The 22,285-nt window shown below is 42.6% G+C and overlaps 1 protein-coding gene and 1 long non-coding RNA gene across 2 annotated transcripts in view; one reads left to right on the forward strand and one right to left on the reverse strand.

The window, feature by feature from the left end:
* The window catches only part of LOC124670826 (polyphenol oxidase, chloroplastic-like), a 9,627-nt gene extending 939 nt beyond the window's left edge, over nucleotides 1-8,688 (forward strand). Inside the window, exon 2 of the mRNA XM_047207293.1 lies at nucleotides 8,668-8,688. Coding sequence (XP_047063249.1) covers nucleotides 8,668-8,688 — 21 coding nt within the window. The remainder of the gene's footprint in view (nucleotides 1-8,667) is intronic.
* Nucleotides 8,689-13,791: 5,103 nt separating this feature from the next.
* Nucleotides 13,792-17,839, reverse strand: LOC124669664. The gene is made up of 3 exons (XR_006992287.1): nucleotides 17,714-17,839; nucleotides 15,486-17,460; nucleotides 13,792-14,993 (listed from the first exon to the last, which is right to left on the reverse strand). It is a non-coding gene; the product is annotated as an uncharacterized LOC124669664 (long non-coding RNA).
* Nucleotides 17,840-22,285: the final 4,446 nt, after the last annotated feature.

The raw sequence follows: 22,285 nt of genomic DNA on the forward strand, positions 1-22,285 counted from the left end.
ACTTACATGTTTTGTTCACACTTTATATCGTTTTGATGCGTTTTCCGGAACTAACCTACTGACGAGATGCCGAAGTGCCAGTTCCTGTTTTCTGCTGTTTTTGGTTTCAGAAATCCTAGTAAGGAAATATTCTCGGAATCGGACGAAATCAACGCCCAGTACCTTATTTTCACCGGAAGCTTCCAGAGCACCGAAGAAGTACCGGAGAGGAGCCAGGGGGGCCCCACACGCCAGGGCGGCGCGACCAAGGGGTGGGGCGCGCCCCCTTAGTGTGTGGGCCCACCAGGCCCCCTCCGAGGCTCCCCTTCCGTCTACTTAAGGTCTCCGTCGCGAAAACCCTATCACGATTGACGAAACCCGAGAAAACCTTCCAGAGCCGCCGTCATCGCGAAATCAAGATTCGGGGACGAAGTCTCTGTTCCGGCACGCCGCCGGGACGGGGAATTGCCCCCGGAAGCCATCTCCACCGCCATCTTCACCGTCATCGCTGTTCCCATGATGAGGAGGGAGTAATTCTCCCCTGGGGCTAAGGGCTCTACCGTAGCTAAGTGGTTAATCTCTCTCTCTGTACTCCAATACAATGATCTCATGAGCTGCTTTACATGATTGAGATCCATATGATGAGCTTTGTATCGCTACTAGTTATGTGCTACTCATGTGATGTTATTAAAGTAGTATATTCCTCCTGCATGGTGTAATGGTGACAGTGTGTGCATCGTGTGGTTCTTGTCGTAGATTATGATCATAATCTCTTGTAGGTTATGGAGTTGATTATTGCTATGATAGTATTGATGTGATCTATTCCCCCTTTCATAGTGTAACGGTGACAGTGTGTATGCTATGTTAGTACTCGGTTTATTTTGCAAAGATCTATTATGCTCTAAGGTTACTTAAATATGAATGCCGAAAGTTGTGGCGCTTGTTAACTCCGGCTTGAGGGAGCTCTTGTAGCCCTACACAACAAATGGTGTTTGTCATCCAACAAAGAGTGTATGTAGCACAAATGAGAGAATTTATTATTTATTATGCGATCAATGTTGAGAGTGTCCACTAGTGAAAGTATGATCCCTAGGCCTTGTTTCCAATACTGCAAACACCGTTTATTTACTTGTTCGTTGCATGTTTACTCGCTGCCATATTTTATTCAGATTGCTATTACCACTCATATACATCCATACTACTTGTATTTCACTATCTCTTCGCCGAACTAGTGCACCTATACATCCGACAAGTGTATTAGGTGTGTTGGGGACACAAGAGACTTCTTGTATCGTGATTGCAGGGTTGCTTGAGAGGGATATCTTTGACCTCTTCCTCCCTGAGTTCGATAAACTTTGGGTGATCCACTTAAGGGAAAACTTGCTGCTGTTCTACAAACCTCTGCTCTTGGAGGCCCAACACTGTCTACAAGAATAGAAGCACCCGTAGACATCAAGCTATTTTCTGGCGGCGTTGCCGGGGAGGAAAGGTAAAAGGTACTCACACTCCGGATCTCGGCTACTAAGCTATTTTCCAGCGCCGTTGTAAGTACTCGAAGCTATTTCCTTTAGATCCTGCAATTGCATCTTTTTGTTTCTTGTTTTTATTTTCACTAGTTAGGCATAATGGAAAACAACAAAAAAATTAGTGAGCTTTTTAATCTTTTTCCTGATTTAGAATTGTTTGATGCGAAAATTAAAAAACCTATGGAACCTTATTTGCATGCTAGTAGCATTGTTATTAGTATGAATGCAATTACTCGCTAATGCTATGGAGAAGTCTAAGCTTGGGGAAGCTAGTTTATGTGATCTTTTTAGCCTCCCATCTTTAGGGGAGAAAATTTGCTCTGATAATACTTTATCTCCCATATGTGATAACTCTAATGATGCTTGTGACATTTTAAATCCACCTACTGAAAGTATTCCTTACAAGATACCTATGAAAATTATTGAACGTGTTATGGATAACCGCTATGAAGGGGATGGAACTGTTCATCCTGAAGATCATTTACTGTTTTTGCATGAATTATGCGGGTTATTCAAGTGTGCAGGTATTTCAATGGATGAAGTTAGGAAGAAATTATTTGTTATGTCGCTATCTGGTAAAGCGGCGCATTGGTATAAACTGCTGAAGGACGGGCGCTCTCTTGATTGGAAGGATATTGTGCCTCTATTTTATTCCAAGTTCTATCCTCCAAGTGAAATTCACAAAGATCGAAACCTTATATATAATTTCTGGCCTCATGATGGAGAGAGTATTGCCCAAGCATGGGAGAGATTGAAGTCCTTAATGCTCAAATGCCCCAATCATGAGCTTCCTGGTAATGTTATCATTGATAATTTCTGTGCAAGACTTTCTTCTCAGGATAAAACCTTGCTGGATACTACTTGTTCTGGATCATTCACGCGCAATAAAGAAGAGTTTAAATGAGACCTTCTTAATCGGATTCAGGAGAACGCTGAAGATTGGGAGAATGACAAAGGTAGAGAGTCAGGTATAAATTATGATTATGAATGCATTGAAACTTTTATGGATACTGATAAATTTCGAAATATGAGTGCTACTTATGGTCTTGACTCTCAAGTTGTTGCAAATCTTTATAAAGCTTTTGCTTCTCACATTGAATTGCCTAGGAAGAATTTTGATAAGTATCATGAACCTTTTAAAGACGCTTGCATGAAGCATGAAATTATTATTAATGATTGCAATGAACATGTTCAAACTTCTGAAAATGCTATTTCCTATAAGCATGTTAATTTTTGTGGAATACATAGACCTTGTGGAATTAATCAAATCGAACAAGAATATTGTATCCATCATAGGAATGAAAAAACTAGAAAGTGGTCTAGGGCTCTAGATGATCTTGGAGAAAAAGTGTGTGCCCTCTATCCTTTTATTTGTGAACTTTGCCATAGAGTTGGTCATTTTAATTTTCAATGCTCCTCCAATGATAATTCGAACCCCATGAGTGCTACAAATTTGTATTGTGATGATGAAATTATTCCTACTCAGCATGATAAACTTACCTTATTTTTGAAGTGTGAAGAGTTATCAAGAAAAATTTCTTTGTTAAATATTAACGATCTTGATATTGATGATGTCCTGCATGGGTGTCTTTCTTATTGCATTAATAATTGCCATACAAATACTTACATACAGAATATTTTAGAAGATGACACTTTGCCAAAATATGATAGGACCGCTGTGTGTTTCAAACTTATTAATGAAAAGGGGGAATCCTCCCAAGTTTCTTCTATTGTTTCTGGAAATAAATCAGGTTCTGTGGAGAAGCCTCCCTTCGAGCCTCTTCCTCCTAAAGAAGGAAACGAGGAGAAGGGAAAGAAGAAGAAGAAGAAGAAGAAGAAGAAGAGGGGGAATAAGAAGAAAGAGGTAACGGCATATCCACACGTGTATGAGGTAACAATAGGTAACCGTAAGCATGTTGCTCCCAATGATTATTATGATAATGAATCTGAGTATGATGATCTTCCTATGCCCTTCACCCATATTAGTGACCATGATTTGGATGAGCACACTACCTTTGATATTAGAAATCTCTTTGGTACTGGTTATGAAAGTAATGATGATAGCATTATTCATGTCCCCTCAAACGATGATATTGAAAGCTCTAAGCTTGGGGATGTTGTGCTTGAAAATCCTATATTTGAGACCTCTACTTTTAGTGAAAATGATGATATTTCATATTCTGGTTTAGATAATCGCTATAGAGATGGATATGATATATGTTACAATTATCCTTATGAAACTTGTCATAGTTATGATGGGCTTGCCAAAAACCATTCCCCTAGTATGCAACTTGTTTACCATGTTCAAATTCTTAATAATGATCCTGCTCCAATTACTATTAATGAGAAGAGTTTCTCTTATATCAAAAATAATGATACCTTTATGCATATGAACCATGATAAGAATGTTTCAAGTGATGGTTATATTGTAGATTTCATCAATGATGCTACTGAAAGTTATTATGAGAGAGGGAAACACGGTTGTATGCATCTTAATAATATTCGGTTTCCCCTCTTTATGTTGAGAATCTTGAAGTTACTCGTGTCTTATCTTCTTATGCTTGTCACTTTGTTCTTCATGAATTTATTTGTGTACAAGATTCCTTTTCATAGGAAGTGGGGTAGGTTTAAATGTGCTTTGAATTTGCTTCTTGTTGCTCTCTTTTGCTTCAACTCTTATTTCTTGCGAGCATCATTAAAATTACTGAGCCTATCTTAATGGCTATAAAGAAAGAACTTCTTAGGAGATAACCCATGTCTTTATTTTACCACAGCACTTTTGTTTTATATTTGAGTCTTGGAAGTTGTTTACTACTGTAGCAACCTCTCCTTATCATGTTTTTGTGCCAAGTAAAGTCTCTATGTTAAAGTTGATGCTAGATTTGGATTACTGCACAGAAACAGATTTGCTGTCTGTCACGAATTCGCGCAGAAGTTTCTGTAGGTAACTCAGAAAAATCTGCAAATTTACGAGCGTGATCCTCATATATGTACGCAACTTCCATTAGTTTTAAGTTTTTCCATTTGAGTAAGTTAAGTGCCCCTGCCAAATTCGTCTTTACGGACTGTTCTGTTTTTGACAGATTCTGCCTTTTATTTCGCATTGCCGCTTTTGCTATGTTGAATGAGTTTCTTTGTTCCATTAACTTTCAGAAGCTTTGTGCAATGTCCGGAAGTGTTAAGAATGATTGTGTCACCTCTGAACATGTGAATTTTTATTATGCACTAACCCTCTAATGAGTTTGCTTGAAGTTTGGTGTGGAGGAAGTTTTCAAGGGTCAATAGAAGAGGATGATATACTATGATCAAGAAGAGTGAAAGGTCTAAGCTTGGGGATGCCCGGTGGTTCATCCCTGCATATTTTAAGAAGACTCAAGCATCTAAGCTTGCGGATGCCCAAGGCATCCCCTTCTTCATCGACAACTTATCAGGTCACTTCTAGTGAAACTATATTTTTATTCCGTCACATCTTATGTACTTTACTTGGTGCGTCTGTGTGCTTTTATTTTTGTTTTGTTATCTTAGTTCTCTGAATAAATTCATCCTTGTGTGGGAGAGAGACACGCTCCGCTTTTTCATATGAACACTAGTGTTCTTAGCTTTACTTTTAATGTTCATGGCGAAGGTTGAAAACTGCTTCGTTCATTGTTATATGGTTGGAAACAGGAAATGCTTCATGTGGTAAATGGTATAATGTCTTGATACTTGGCAATTGTTGTGCTCATATAGATCATGTTTAAGCTCTTGCATCATATACTTTGCACTTATTAATGAAGAACTACATAGAGCTTGTTAAAATTTGGTTTGCATGATTGATCTCTCTAAGTCTAGATATTTTCTGGTTAAGGTGTTTGAACAACAAGGAGACGATGTAAAGTCTTATAATGCTTTCAATATGTTCATATGTGAGTCTTGCTTGCACCGTTTTATACTTGAGTTTGCTTCAAACAACCTTGCTAGCCTAGCCTTGTATTGAGAGGGATTCTTCTCGTGCATCCAAATCCTTGAGCCAAAAACTATGCCAATTGTGTCCACCATACCTACCTACCACATGGTATTTCTCCGCCATTCCAAAGTAAATTGCTTGAGTGCTATCTTTAAACGATTCAAAAGTTATTACCTCTTATTTGTGTCAATGTTTTATAGCTCATGAGGAAGTATGTGGAGTTTATCTTTCAATCTTGTTGGGCAACTTTCACCAATGGACTAGTGGCTTCATCCGCTTGTCCAATAATTTTGCAAAAAGAGCTGGCAATGGGGTTCCCAGCCCCGAATTAATTAACTTTCATAAATTTACAAATAGACACTCCTCCATGGTATGTGATTGTTGGTTGGCACCCGAGGATTCGGTTAGCCATGGCTTGAGAAAGCAAAGGTGGGGAGGAGTGTCATCTAAATAAAACTAAAATAAAAAGGCACTCCTTCATGGTATGAGATTGTTGGCAGGCACCCGAGGATTCGGTTAGCCATGGTTTGTGAAAGCAAGGTTGGAAGGAGTGCCACCCAAAAATAAAATTTCATGGGAGCCGCTCTTTGAAAGTCTGTCTGGCAAGGGGGTTAGAATGCCCACTATGATTCATTGACAACAACAAACACCGCTCAAAACTTCACTTTTTATGCTCTCTTATGTTTTCAAAATAAAAGCTCTAGCACAAATATAGCAATCAATGCTTCCCTCTGCGAAGGGCCACTCTTTTACTTTATTGTTGAGTCAGTTTACCTACTTCTTTCTATCTTAGAAGCAAACACTTGTGTAAACTGTGTGCATTGATTCTTACATGTTTACCTATTGCACTTGTTATATTACTTTGTGTTGACAATTATCCATAAGATATACATGTTGAAGTTGAAAGCAACCGCTGAAACTTATATCTTCCTTTGTGTTGTTTCAAAGCTTTTTACTAAGAATTTATTGCTTATGAGTTAGCTCTTATGCAAGTCTTATTTATGCTTGACTTGAAAGTACTATTCGTGAAAAGTCTTTGCTATATGATTCAATTGTTTAGTCATTATCTTTACCATTGCTTTGAATCACTTCATTCATCTCATATGCTTTACAATAGTATTGATCAAGATTATGATAGCATGTCACTTAAGAAATTATCTTTGTTATCGTTTACCTACTCGAGAGCGAGTAGGAACTAAGCTTGGGGATGCTTGATACGTCTCAAACGTATCTATAATTTCTTATGTTCCATGCTACTTTTATGATGATACTTACATGTTTTGTTCACACTTTATATCGTTTTGATGCGTTTTCCGGAACTAACCTATTGACGAGATGCCGAAGTGCCAGTTCCTGTTTTCTGCTGTTTTTGGTTTCAGAAATCCTAGTAAGGAAATATTCTCGGAATCGGACGAAATCAACGCCCAATACCTTATTTTCACCGGAAGCTTCCAGAGCACCGAAGAAGTACCGGAGAGGAGCCAGGGGGCCCCACACGCCAGGGCGGCGCGGCCAAGGGGTGGGGCGCGCCCCCTTAGTGTGTGGGCCCACCAGGCCCCCTCCGAGGCTCCCCTTCCGTCTACTTAAGGTCTCCGTCGCGAAAACCCTATCACGATTGACGAAACCCGAGAAAACCTTCCAGAGCCGCCGTCATCGCGAAATCAAGATTCGGGGGACAGAAGTCTCTGTTCCGGTACGCTGCCGGGACGGGGAATTGCCCCCGGAAGCCATCTCCACCGCCATCTTCACCGCCATCGCTGTTCCCATGATGAGGAGGGAGTAATTCTCCCCCAGGGCTGAGGGCTCTACCGTAGCTAAGTGGTTAATCTCTCTCTGTACTCCAATACAATGATCTCATGAGCTGCTTTACATGATTGAGATCCATATGATGAGCTTTGTATCGCTACTAGTTATGTGCTACTCATGTGATGTTATTGAAGTCGTCTATTCCTCCTGCATGGTGTAATGGTGACAGTGTGTGCATTGTGTGGTTCTTGTCGTAGATTATGATCATAATCTCTTGTAGGTTATGGAGTTGATTATCACTATGATAGTATTGATGTGATCTATTCCCCCTTTCATAGTGTAATGGTGACAGTGTGTATGCTATGTTAGTACTCGGTTTATTTTGCAAAGATCTATTATGCTCTAAGGTTACTTAAATATGAATGCCGAAAGTTGTGGCGCTTGTTAACTCCGGCTTGAGGGAGCTCTTGTAGCCCTACACAACGAATGGTGTTTGTCATCCAACAAAAAGTGTATGTAGCACAAATGAGAGAAGTTATTATTTATTATGCGATCAATGTTGAGAGTGTCCACTAGTGAAAGTATGATCCCTAGGCCTTGTTTCCAATACATGCAAACACCGTTTATTTACTGTTCTGTTGCATGTTTACTCGCTGCCAATATTTTATTCAGATTGCTATTACCACTCATATACATCCATACTACTTGTATTTCACTATCTCTTCGCCGAACTAGTGCACCTATACATCTGAAGAGTGTATTAGGTGTGTTGGGGACACAAGAGACTTCTTGTATCGTGATTGCAGGGTTGCTTGAGAGGGATATCTTTGACCTCTTCCTCCCTGAGTTCGATAAACCTTTGGTGATCCACTTAAGGGAAAACTTGCTGCTGTTTTACAAACCTCTGCTCTTGGAGGCCCAACACTGTCTACAAGAATAGAAGCACCCGTAGACATCAGTCACCGCTAGCGCCACCTCCTCCCACGCCTCGTATTCTACGAGCTGCGGGTCTGCCTCCACGACTTCTACGGCCGCCTCTAGCGCCGCTTCGTCCCACGAATCGAACATTGTGCAACAATAGGCGGGGGGGGAGGGGAGGGATAATATAGACCGCCGGCGAGGCGGGAAACCTCCCGCGCGGTGTCGCGGCGGGAGAATGTCCCACGCGCAATCATGGCGGAAGAGTTTCCGGCCCGGCGTCGTGGCGGTAAAATATCCCGCGCAGCGCCCTGGCCTCCCACGCCCAAAATTTTCCGCCTCGCATTGCGCCGGCGCGCCCGATTCGCCCCTTGGCCAAGAGGCCGGCACGGGATTGCCGGCACTTCTATTGGGCTTGGGAAAGCGCCGACGCCGTTTGGGGCGCGCTGGTGTGAGCCTATTTTCGCTCCCGGCCCCCAAATTGCTATCGGGGTTGCTATGGAGCGCGCCGGTGGAGATGCTCTCACTAACCTAATCTTGCACACAGTGCAGGGTGCACCATGTGGGTTCTAACGGATGCGAATGTATGCAGCACGCCGACATTGGCTTGGCCCCGACAAAATTTACACTTATATATGCACTCAATCTGGGAAATCGATCCAACACGCATGTCAGTTTTTTTTGCGCACGGATACGCGTACTTGTTATGTATGGGAGACCCCCAAACTGACTTTTTTTCGAGGTTGACGGGGGGAGGGGGGAACCCCACCGCTTGTTATATTCCACGAAAGTAGCCTGGCAGGCCCATGTTCTTACAAACAGATAGAAGGAGATACAGGGGTACAGGGGAGAAGACCTAAAAAACGAAAAAAGAAACAATGGAACACAAGGGAAGGGGAAGGTTAGCACAACCGAAGCTAACCGAACCCCCTCTGGGAGGCTAGCACCTCAAAGGACAGTCACTATGACTTGGCATGCGAGCGAGGGGCGGCGACGAAGACCTGCAAAACCAAGACCAAGCACAGTCGAAGGGCGTCGGATAGCCGAGACTGGGGCGACGACACCGGTGTGCCGACCCCGTGGTCGAGGGACGATGCAGGGAAGAGTCACGCCACAAGCACGAACTAGACAAGGCCACAACCAGACATCACCTTGAGGACCTCAAGCCGACCGCTAAACGGGTATCTCCGGAGGAATACACACCGCAGGCAGGCAGACCAGGGGAGCAGGTGGTGGAGTACGAGGACACCAACAGGAGCACGCGAAGAAGCATCCCGGCACGGTCAAACGGCGTCGGATAGCCGAGTCCGTGCGGCGACACTGGTGTGCCGCCAGCATTGCCGGAGGCGATGTGCCACCGAGACCAAACACAGTCGAAGGGGGTCGGATAGCCGAGACTGGGGCGACGACACCGGTGTGCCGACCCCGTGGTCGAAGGGTGGCGCAAGCTGAGGCAACCCCAGGACGTCCATGACAACAACCTCGTCCCGCAAGTATAGGAGCGGGCGGTCGGCGGGCCGACAAGAGGCGAGCGCTGCCCCAAGCATGTCGGGAGGTGCACAGAGCCAAGAGGACGCCTCCACGGAGGAGCACGGCGCCCGCAGGCGTCGTCGTCCATAGGCTTTCGCCCGGATGTGCAACTACACCAAAACATCAGGGCAGGCCGATCTCCCCCACCCTGCAGGAGACCGCGACGAGGGGTGGACATGGGCCACCAGTGAAGGGGGAGCGGTCGAGCTGCAGAGGGCCCACATCGCCAGCCGTCCAAGCCGAGCCGCGCGCCAGGGGCCGGGATCAACGGCCGGACACCCGGGGTGAGAATTGGGATGGCCGGAAAACGCAGGAGCCGGGGGCGAGCCTCATGCGAGGAGACCCGAGCCACCACGGCCAGAAACCAGCGGGGATGGAAGGGGAGCACTGCGACCCAGCAGGCCTGCACGGCGCCAGCGGGCGGCGCACAGCAGACGCCGAAGAGCCTCACCACAGCGGAGGGCAGCCGGCAGGCCCAGCCTTGTGGCCTCCATGGCCAGAACGGACGGGGCGGAGGGCTCCCAGCTGCCAACGCCAGGGCGACGCGCAGGGACGATGACGCCTCGCCGCCGCCGTGACGGGACCGCACACGCCAGCAGGACGGGCAGCAGGCTGCGCGGCGGAGCAGGGGCAGCACGCCCGCGCGGCGGAGGGGCAGCGCCGAGGACGAGCACGGCAGGGCCGGCGACGCGCAGGGGCAGAGGAAGAGGAGGGGGTGGGGGGAGCTCGGGGGGTGGGGGATTTGGATTTTTTTAGGGGAAGGGAGCCGGAGGTGCTCCCCGCCGCCTCCGTCCGCCGCGGGGCGGCCTCCTCCGGTGGCGGCGGGAGCTGTTGGCGAGGTGGGGGAGGGGTTGGTGGGCGGCGGCGCGGGGGTCGCCTCGGAGTCTCCCGAGGGCGACCCGGAGGCTAGGGTTTCCCTAGAGTGTGTTCCCCAAACTGACTTTCATTCAGGGTAAAAACATAATGCTGACCCCAAACTAACTTTTATCGCTGCCTCACTGCAAAAGCTCGCATCACCAAATACTTGTGGCCCGTTTGGGACGCGCGATGATATATACCCAGAATCTGCCTGCTAGGTACATGCCATGTACTGCACTTGCCTTACGCACTCCAGTACTAGATGAACTAGATTTAGATGTGCGCCTTGGCGCACGATCCTGAGAAATCCACTTCAATTCACAGTTTGTACAACAACGATGAAACCGAGGTGAGATATGATAATATGGTATTGGCTTGGTACCTAGGCTAAGCAAATCTGATAGTCGAAATTCTATGGCAGCCCAGAGCTCTAAAATTACACTAACAGCTCAGGATCACAAGACAAACATACGGATATAGATATATATGATCCACAGTAAGCTGGGATGGATAATAATACTAATGAACCAATAAGTAACGCCGCAATGTCACCAAGAAATCCATGGCAAAGATGTAGGTCAATGTCACACAATAGTTCTTGATCCAAGGAAAATATTTAGGCCTGAATATCAAGCCTTTCAACCTAAAATTAGCAAATTCTTGTACAAAGCAAAATAACCTCATGATCCTCTCTCTACTCGATCAGATAATCGTCATCAGATAGTGGCTGCGTTGTTACGGCAGCAAGCACATCCTCGTGCCTGCAAACATCATATAAAAAACAATCAGCAATCTAGGCATTCACCTGTTTCAAATAAGAGGAGCATCTATGGTAGTGGAATGATAGGAAAAATAGGACGACACCTACTGTTGCTGCATAGATAGGTTGAACGTCAAGATTCACAGGTTTCAAAATAGTGTTGACATCACTAACATCATCAAATACAAATAAGAATTAATATAAATGGCCATGGATACTGCAACAGTTAATTAAAAAGAACAAACAGTCAGAGGTGAATTAACCATAAATACTGCAAAATCAATCCAAAAAAAAAACAAATACCAGTATGCATCAGCAAGAAAAATACAGTGAGCCTTTTACTAACTTTCAGATAAAGAAATGATTCGAGCATACAGTACCCTAGGAACAACAAATACTTATTCATCTAAGGTAACAATTACAGATTAACTAATGTATCTACCTATTAATATGTAGAAACATTAGCTAAAATTTCACTGTTTTTTCAGAATAATTAACACCTTATGAAGAACAAATAATAATTATGCAAAGGAAAGCATTATAACTTGACCAAGACCTCGAACTATTGTGACAACAGAACACTTATGCAGAAATATTAGCTGAAATTCATTGCCTTTTCAGAATAAGCAGCGCATCACACTTGCCAATAAAAGATTATTTGTATCGAGAAGTTGCATAAGTCACTTTTCCTAACAAAAGTGTACTGCACACAAAGACCTACCTATGCACTAACAAACATACCAGACCTACCTGTGCACTAACAAACATATCTTTACACGGAAAAATTATGGCCACCCTGGTATTATTTTAGTAGTATCTTAGGACGAAGGAAAGATTTGTTTTTCCAGTACTCAAAAAATCTTAGTGCTGCACATAATAGCAAGCTCAATTCGAGCACCAACATAGTACGAGCAACGATTTTAGAAGTATACATAGTGTGAAAGATAAGAGAATCTAAATAAGGTCAGTTAACATGAGCTAGACCAAGAAAAAAGATATGATCTCCACATTGTACCTGAACCAATGAATGATGCATATAATTTCTAAAGTTAATGTGCATGAATTTTTTCGAGGTGGTAATGTGCATGAATTTACACTTCAAAATAGAGTAATCAGTAGAGAGACAAATATAAAACCAACGAATGATGCACATAGAGTAATCAGAAAAAAACAATATAAAACCATGTTGAGGAAAAGCAGAGTAGAAAATAGGAAACACCAAAGCTGAAAGTGTTTGAGCTGTTATCCTTGCAGGACTTTATCTTATTGATACATTACAAAAACTTCATTTGAATCATCTGACTCCTCTTTACCGAAGAAGCACGTGCTCGAAATAACCAAGCATGGGCTTTTCTTGTTAAAACGTATCTTGTCTAAAACAGTTTTGCAAATATTGAAACATGCATGATTTTGATATAAACACATAAAGTTTCTTTTTGTGAACATTTTTTATCTTATTTGCATTTTTCCAATTATATATGAATTAGTTATGATTTTCACATGCTGAAATTTTGTCTGAAAAATAGAGAACTGCAGAATACGGAATTAGTCCTTTAAACTCTCTGAAAAGGTCTCACTGACTTTGTTAGGAAGCACTGGAGTTTAGATGTATTCTTCCTACCATCAGGCATCGTTTAGCAATGCCCCTTTGGAGAATGATCTGGTCATGGTGTTTTTGTCGGCATAGCAACCTTGAGCGATGGTGTGTAGTACAAACGAACTCTCAGTACATGAATAACACCATTTTTCATATGTAAGCGGGCACTATCTACCGAGCATAATGAAATGGGAAGCGAATTTAGACTGGAGATTTCGCCTCATTGGGATGAAAATATTTTTGGGAAATAGCACCTTCAGTATAAACATTGATACGCTGGCACTATTTTTTCTTACCTTACACATACCTATGGTATTTTAAGACCAGGGTAATCATAAGCAACTAATAGAAGTTAGCTATTTACTTTATGTTATTTATTATTGCATTGCAGATTTCCAAATATATGGCTTATGAGCAACTAATAGAAGTTAAAGTCTTATGTATGTAACACAGAAGATAAAAAATTGGCATTCATGTCGCAACTGTAGGTCTGGGCATGACAGATGCATGCCTTGCATGCCCTTAGATGAAATCAGACAAATTTCAAACAAAATAAATCATGGCAAGAAACAGATTGACCATCATATTAAATTATACAAAAAATGGAGATTTAACATGGCTATAAAGTCAAATTAAGACCCTTTTTCATAAATCATGGATGTAAGGGCATGTGATGTCTTGTTTATGAGAAAATACCTTTCAAAACATTGTGAGATGTATGGGCAACCTGTCTAGCCTAGCTCAACTTTGCAAGTAGCGACACACTAAAATCCAAATAGACATGGCAAATATTATCCACTAAAAAAGTGCAAGTACTTACAGGCTTAAATTCGAGTATAATTTCCAAGCACCAGACCAAATGATTAAGCTATTTAATAAAATATGCAAACCTGGAGCGATTTGTGGCAAAGCCTGAAAGTTTAGGTGCTGCTCTAAAATCTGCATGGGTAATGGAGTAAATCAAGATAAGAGAGATGATGTACTATACAAATAGCTCAAATCACTACTTTGGACAGTCAATTTGTACATTGAAAAATCACAATACACTTTGTGACCTGGCTCCAACCTTGTTCAGATATCTCAAAATAAAGAGTACATATAGTTTCAGCACCAGTTTTTATCCTTTCGAGTTACCTGGTAATGAAGTGATACAAGAAAAGGTAGTCTAGAAGTAAGCATAGCTGAAAGAAGAATCAAATATATTTTCTTCACTTGATACATCCCATCAACCTTCAGGATCTAAAAGTTTATCTAGTGTTACAATTGTCGCATTGCCTTTTTTATAAAAGGAGAGCACAGATTATATTCAATACATGAATAGCTAAGTAATTCTTCAGTACAAAGCCACTACTTTATAAGCGAATACATGTAGTCTGGGATTTCTTCTGGCCCATACCTCCTCTCCAAGTGAAATTTTTAAAGGAGAAACCAATCTTGATAAAAGATAATTACCCAGACATATCAAATTTTAACAGTTAATAGATAGTGTAAGTGATCAAGAGATTTATACGTACTGCAAAAAATAGAACATTAACTCTTCTAGCTACTTTGCTTAAAGTTCAGCAGTCCAAAATGAAGTAATTATTAGATTTAAAGCTAGAGATCCAAATTCAGATAACTATGCTAGTTGATTTTAGCTGTTCAAGATAAAATCAACTTCCCAGAATAGTCATAGGAATAACGTGACATCTTTTTATCATCCTTGTTGTAAGCTTACCTTATTAAGGAATAGTCCTAGGTAAAGTGCAATATGAATGGACTACTATTTAACCGCTTGAACGGTACACGAACATACACATTTTCTTCAATTAACACACATACATGCGGGAGGGATGCAAAGTAGGTATCAGACTTAGGGTGCAAAATTAATGCTGAAGAGTATCTGCAAATAGCCACCATGTCAAGCAGTTTTGGTGAAATGCAGCAATTCAACCAAATGCACTACGGACTCGTAGATCTAATAGATGCACTAATGTCTAAATCTTCTACTTATCCCAATATGTCAATTTCAGAAATGTGGTAGCAGAGCAGACCCATAAGGCCCATCTGAAGATAATCCAGCAGAAGCACCTTGTAACGAACCAGTAAACCAAAGCGGCGCACCCAGAGATGGACCAATAGAAGTGGCATAATCTAGACAATTAGAAAGATAGAGATCTAAATTAGGACCAGCAGAATAACCTCGGTAAAGACTCCGAAAAGAAAACGGAGGTAAGAAATATGTATTGAGTCATTGTTACCAAATCATTTTCACTTAAATGGAAGACAGTATTTCTGTAAGACTAAAATGTTCTGCTTCCACCTACATTCATGTGGTGGCAGTTATGGATTGGTGATGTTAACAGCAGAAAGAAAGCAGTGTATATCATCGTTCTGATGCAAGATGTGGAAAATACATCTGAGAAATATATACAATCGAATTTTAGGAATTAGATTGTTGCGAAACAAATAAACACATGATATTTTATACTTATATGGAAATCTATTGCTGTTTAAAGTGGTAGAAAGACTTCTTCACATATTTGACATGTATAGTGGTATAAGAAAGTAAACACAAGCTATGTCCATAGACTACAATCTTAACGCACATTGACATGGTAGAATTAACAAAATATGCAGAAGTACCTTAGAATCAAACATCACCTGCAACCTTAGACATTTTACGTCCTTTGAATCGAGCTGTGGAACCAAAATCAGTCATGACCTTTGAATCGAGTTCTTGAAAGACATGCTCTTGAAGGCCAATGTTCTTGTGCCAATGTGAATATTAGGTTGTGTAAACACTAAATTTAGATAATAAATACTGTACGATTCAAAATCTTATGCACACTCTCCCCATTGTTGCAAGTTTGCAATAACCACATAAATCGGTAGGGACGGGTAGTAATAGAGAGAACGGTCATGGAACATATGGTAATCCAAAGAGAAATCAACAAAACAAAACAAAAAAACACCGTAAGCTTGCAATAACGTAGATTTATAAGAGAACCGTGCAAGCCAATCTAAATGATCCTTTCTCTTTTATTTAGAACCATGTAACACGACTAAAAATAAGCTCCAGAATGATCAAACTTTGTGGTAACGAAAGCTCTGAAGGAAAATTAATAAGAGAAGTTAGATTTAAGCATAAAGGACTTTCCAACATCAATGAAGCAGACTAAATACCAACCCCAAATCACTTTTGTATAAGGATTAGCTCATGCATGCAAAAAAGGTTTGCACTAAATAGCCAGTATTGTAAATACAAACAAATAAATGTAGTATGCAGGTGTGAGATCAGTAAAAAGTCCCACATGAGAATATATGTTTCCTCTTCCCTTCGCTCCATTCAGGTGTTACTTGTTATTTGTAAGACACTTTATGTGAAATCCAACTGTGAAACAAAGATGACTACATCTGTAAGAGAAACATCATCTTTGTTAGAATAAGATCATAAGAACTTGAACACTGACTACTTCTAAAATTCAGAGACTTATATGAGCTTCTGCACTTTCAATAAAAGACCTGCAAGCAGACCTAAAGAAATTAGCTTCCGACTAACATGAGGTACTTCACTATCAAAATAAGAATATGAGACATGCAAGAAGAATAAAAGAGATCGGCTTGCAACTTGTATAAGCTACTGCACTTTCAATAAGAGAATAACAAGGGAGTCTAGAATCGTATAATATTGATGCACTCACAGCATCTGATGCAAACAAAATCGAACACCAATTGCGCTCAGGGCATCCTATGCAAATAAATTGGAATACCAATGAATTCCATGCATCTCAATGAGGCTGGGCAGAAACTCCAAGCCAGCAATAATTTGTATTCTTACACATAGCATTATTAAGAGCGAAAAAGACATGGAAAATCAACAGTCCAACGTGCACAATCAAACTCTTCTTTGTCTTGGAAGGATGATTTTATTCTCGTTTTAGCTCCTTAGAAGTTAGAACCAGCACTATATAGGGCAGCGAAACAAATGAGGTTTCTTCTTGACTCATACAAAGAATTTTAGCTTAGTGCAACACCATATCATGCAATATTATTTTCTAACCATTAGGATTCTTTTCTACTGCTTTCCATAGTTACACTCTGCACCATACTAAGATTTCAAGACCAAGTTAGACATAGGTATATCATAGTAGCTTTCTTACAATAGAATCCAGAGACAACATTTCAGTTTAAATGAGCATAGACCAATTCAAATTGCAGACGAAGAAAAATGACAGCAACATTATTATTCATAAATCCCAAGGAGAACATGGTTTTTGTGCTACGTTCTCAAGTCCCAAACACTGCAGCATTCCTACGGAAAAACACACATAAACTGAAAAGTAAACAGTAGGCAAAAGAAGCAAGGTAACTGAGGGAACGTACCTAATAATGAAAGAGCGACACCAACCAGAGCAAGTCATCGGATATTATAAGAACCAAACATTTAGCATCTTGAAATTGTTCCGCCAGTAGAAAATTCGCTGCTCAATCTCGCCCCAACCATGACTTAATTTCATTTTGTGTTAGTTGTTTGTTCACTGCTCCATCACCTCTCCGCGTGCGCATCTCCGCGTTCACCGCTCCATCACCTCTCATTAAACTTGGTGAGCTTCGGCGGCTGCAAAATAGCAAGAAGGATAAGCTTGTTAATGTAAAAACTGGAATATATGAATAAGTGTACCGCATAAAACTAAGGCAGAATGAACTGGACAGCATAAGATTCAGATGCTTTGCTAGCCAAATCATTAGTGGAAAAACGGTTGAGCTCAATTCAGTATTGATTATAAGCTAAAATGTTTAGAAATTTAGTGAAGATTAACATTGGAGGGGATATCCTGAAGTATATAAATGGGTAACAGTGAAGATTATACCTCAGAGTAATCATGGACAAAATATGCATTGCTTAATGCCTCAACAATTTGTCAAAACAAAATGTGCAAGCCATAGGTCCATCGTCTGTCTGATGTACAAAAGCTTCAGGTGATCAATGACGAACATTGCAGGTCTAATTCTTTGCACGGAATCCTGAAACATGCAACAATGGAAAATATGCCTTAATGAGCTCTGAATGCATGGATCCTTTGAATACACGGTAATTACAACAATGAAGAATATTCAGTTGGGGGAAGAGGAAAACTCACTGCGCCGACCTCTCCCGTGGTGCAGCGGCGGCCCTTCCTCTGGTGCGGCTTGCCGGCGGCCTAGCGGCGGATCGAGCTCCTCTCCACTGAAGACGACAGCGCCGCAGTATCCGCCTCGCCGGCCTGAGGACCGGACGATCCGCGCTCCACCCCGCTGAGGAAGCGCCCCTGGTGGCGTCTCCTGCTCCTCGTACTGCCGCGTGCTCCACCTGCTGAGTCCAAGGAAGAAGCAGGCCGGAGGAGAGAGGAGCGATGGAGGAGAGGAGGAGGAGAGGCGCGCAGCGGCCGGGAAGAGGAGAGACGCGCGTCGTCCTTCCTCCTGCTGAGCCTAGGGAGGAGGCGCGCCGGAGGAGAGGAGGCACGGCGCACGGCAGCGGTAGGAAGAGGCGGCCAGGGAGGTGAAGCAGCGCCGCCGGGCACGGGAGAGGAGGACGCATGGGGATTGGAAGGAGACTCGCGAGGGGATTGCCGGATTGGGCGCGGCGGCTGGGATCGGGTGAGTGTGGAGAAGCCTCTAGGGTTTTCACCGTGGGGTGTCCGTTTTATATGATGTAGTGAAAAAAAATAAACGGATGGGATGCACGGATGGAAAGATCTGACGGTCCAGAACCGCTAATCGCTGTGAGTCCCCCTATGGGGGGCATCTATTATATCTCTTAATCCTATATTCCTGTAGCAAGAGGGATTCTATTTAGATTTTGAATAAGGATCAAGGAATTTTTCCGTCAGGTATATCCCTAGTGTTACTTTCTATGAAATTTACACTACAAGATTACTATGAGATCATTTTCTATCGGATGTGATCCTATAAATCGAAGGAGCCCTAAATGATGGTTGGTCAGGCAGACTCTAGGATGAGGAAACATCAAAACAGCTCGGTAAAATGAACTTCGCAAATTTGAGATAGTGTTGCTGTTCACCGTCCTTCTCCTCACTTCGGCTCTCCACTACATAGTCTCGAGGACACGTAGAGAATTCAAGTGCCAACAATGTAAAAGAATTATGCGAAAACATAGAACGTGTTAGGGTCGTGCTACTTACCGATATGTCCCCAAAACATGGCATACACCTACAGCCAGAGCATAAATGGTGCACCAAGAAACAGAAAATCACTCACTCACAGCCTTGATATTGATTCACGGAACCCGATGCGCAGGCTATTGTTCTGTTTTCTCAAGTTATTAGGAAGAGTAGAATGGTTACCTTATATGTTGATGGTTCTCTTTCTCAACAAGAAGGGACTAAACTATCTCCTATATGCCATGCAAGTTAAATTGGACTTTGCTATTTTTCAGGATTTTATTAATTAAATGGGTTTTACGTGGCTCATAAGATTAAATGTGGCATGAGTGATAAAATCTAACACAAGGTTAACGGGGGAAATAGCCAAAGATAAACAAGAACCATCTCATCCATCTCTTATAGTACTAGCTATATATGTAGTTTTGCATTGCACCCGTGCACTGATCACTTCACCGAGAAATCAGAGGAGTACTTGTTTCTTCTACAAAGGAAGGCCAGGAAATTCAAAGAGAAACATCAAAGCTGGCTTCATGCATGTAGCCATTTCAAGGATCACGGTATTTCTAACTAAGATGTTCATAGGGAAGACTCAGTTGAATGTTAGACTGAGTGGTCTCATTAATTGTGCCACTTAATTATGATCAGATTTTGTAAGTGTCCAGATCGACCTTGCATACTGTTGTCTGTACCTGTACTAGGATCTTTTGGTCCTTCCAGTCCATCTTAAGTGAGCACTACAGTACTACTACACTTCAAGCATTGTCTTTAATTAGTTTGTGCTGTTCCTCAGGAGCCATTTGCAATAGTGAGCGAAATCTGACCCAATTCACTTGATAAAAAATGGGTACCAGAAAAACAATGAAAAATTAAGCAGTGAGAATTATTGATCTTTCAGATGGGAGATTGGGATGTGTGGCAGCTTATTACATCTTGGAATCAAGGGCAGCGTTAACTTGTCTCCCTTCCATTACGATTCACCAAACTGGCACCAGCGCATATTACAAGTTTGAAATCGTCCATGACAGGAAAGAAGAAAAAAGCTTCGCTGCTAGCTAGCTACAATCCAGACGCTTGTTAGTGTATGGAAGCAAGGAAGATCTACACGTCCTTAGACGTGCATGCAGTAAGTTACGCAATTGTAAGTTATTACTCGATTGTAAGAGACGCGAATTAAGCAGCAAAAGCACGTGATATTGGCACGGCTCAACCGAAGAGCGGAACCCCCTTTGCCTTGGGAGAACCAGGTCTCTGATTGAACCGCGCCAATACCGCGTTTAACTATGGATCAACAGAAAAGATGAACACAAGCAATACATGAGCTCGCTCAATGGAAGTGATCGATCTTACTTGATTGGGTTCACATGAGAAGGAGATGGAAGAACATGATCAGCTGAAGCACACAGCTCAAAGTTAAGGAGCATCTCGATCAATTGAAGAACATCTATTTGGTTCATGAGAGAGAGAGAGAGAGAGAGGGAGAAGGAGAGAGAGGGAGAGGGAAAGGGAGATTCCAGGCTTCTTTAATAGGCCTTGGTGGAGGATTGGAGGCGACGCAAAAGAGGGGTGTAGAAGGAGAAGAGGACGAGGAAGATGACGAGGAGGAGAGGAACGCGCAAAGCACATCGCTGGTAATGGTATGCGGCGTCCGTGGGCACATATAGAACTGGCAACATGTACGACGTAGGCGCGGCAGCGGCAAGGAATTGGATCGGCCAACCAACCAGAGAAACAAAGGGGAGGTTGGCGTATTTATGGGCCGCATTCAAGCATATCACTAGGAGGAGATGGAGTGGATGCCATGGGGGGAGGTCACTGGCGCCTATGGCTCGCCCTACGACATGCCGCGAGAGCATGCGGCGCGAGGCTGGTTAACGACGTACTGGTACGATTTGATCTGATTGATTTCCAACGATGGCTACATGCATGGGCTAGGAGGTAGACGGGGCAGAGAGAGCACTGCGCCACTGTGCCTGTGTGTGTCTTTGGCTGCTTGAATGCAGTGCGGCAGTGTAGCTCGCCATCCCCTGCCGACTGTGTCGCCTCGCCTGCGGCTGCAGGCTCGGCATACGGCATGGCATGGGATGTTTGCCCTGCGCCACTCTCGATCCTATACGAGTGTCCATCTCTTCTCTGACGACTCTCCCTTCCATCGTTAAGAAGTGTCGTGTTGGGTGCTGCATGCGTCGCTGTTGTGGCGGTGAGAATGCCTTCCAAGGAACCTCCTCTAGCTTGGCGTCGCCGACGAATGGCGGCAACCGTTGGCTTCTTGCAGACCAGCTGCGTGCCTCCGTGCTTGACCGCTGCTGTGTATCATCGAGATTACAGGAGACGACACCTTCTGCCTCGATCGATCGCCCGGCTTGTGCTCGCGTCGTACCGGCGAGTTAGCGTCACGCAACACGACGGCCCAATGTATACTGTACGGCCTCAGCTCCTCTCCTCAAGCGATACGTGCACTGGTGCACACACGCATCGGTTGCCCCTAGGTCAGTGGCGGGGCTTCCGGTTGGGCAAGGTGGAGCGGCCAGCCTACCTTGATTTTGGCCAAAACAAATGCAGTAGTATGTTTTTCTTAATAGTAAGAGTGCACGTGCACGCACGATCAATTTAGAACTCATGAAGCTAAAAAAAATGTATATTAATTACAAATTAACTAATTTGAAGATAAGCAAAAAAATCATCTACATAATAAGTAACACTATCTGCCTTGTTTTCTGATGAAGAACCACTTCACGCCACCAAGAATTTCACACGTAATGGCAGAATTGGGACCAAAAATATCTTCCTCCCTTCATTATCATCCTACATATGCATTGTACATCATTAACATAAAACCTTTGTCAGTAGTGTGTACAAATGAGGAAAAAATCAGTACAAATGAGGACCTATGTAGTCCAGAGCCGAAGATCCTAGAGCGCATATGTGAATGCAATGTTTGAAGAAGGCCACCATAACAATATGCACTTAGCGATTACAGTATTAGATTTTTTTACAACTGCATCTGTTTTATAACTGATTGAAAACTTCCTAAAATTCCAGCGGAAGAGCCTAGATGCTACTATGTACAATATATATTTTTATATTTGAAGATAGAACTATCTTCATTTTATTCAAATGGAAGAACTACACATGAATCAAAATTTGTTTCATATTAATATATGGGTATTTCTATTCTAGCTTCTTAAAAAACATGGTGTCTCTAATTGATTAACCATGTCATAGTCATAGACTCAGCATTAAAGCACGATTATCCCAATTAGAGTTCAGAACAGAAGGTCT

The sequence above is a fragment of the Lolium rigidum genome, chromosome 7, assembly GCF_022539505.1.
Source record: "Lolium rigidum isolate FL_2022 chromosome 7, APGP_CSIRO_Lrig_0.1, whole genome shotgun sequence".
In the NCBI taxonomy this organism is placed as follows: Eukaryota; Viridiplantae; Streptophyta; class Magnoliopsida; order Poales; family Poaceae; genus Lolium; species Lolium rigidum.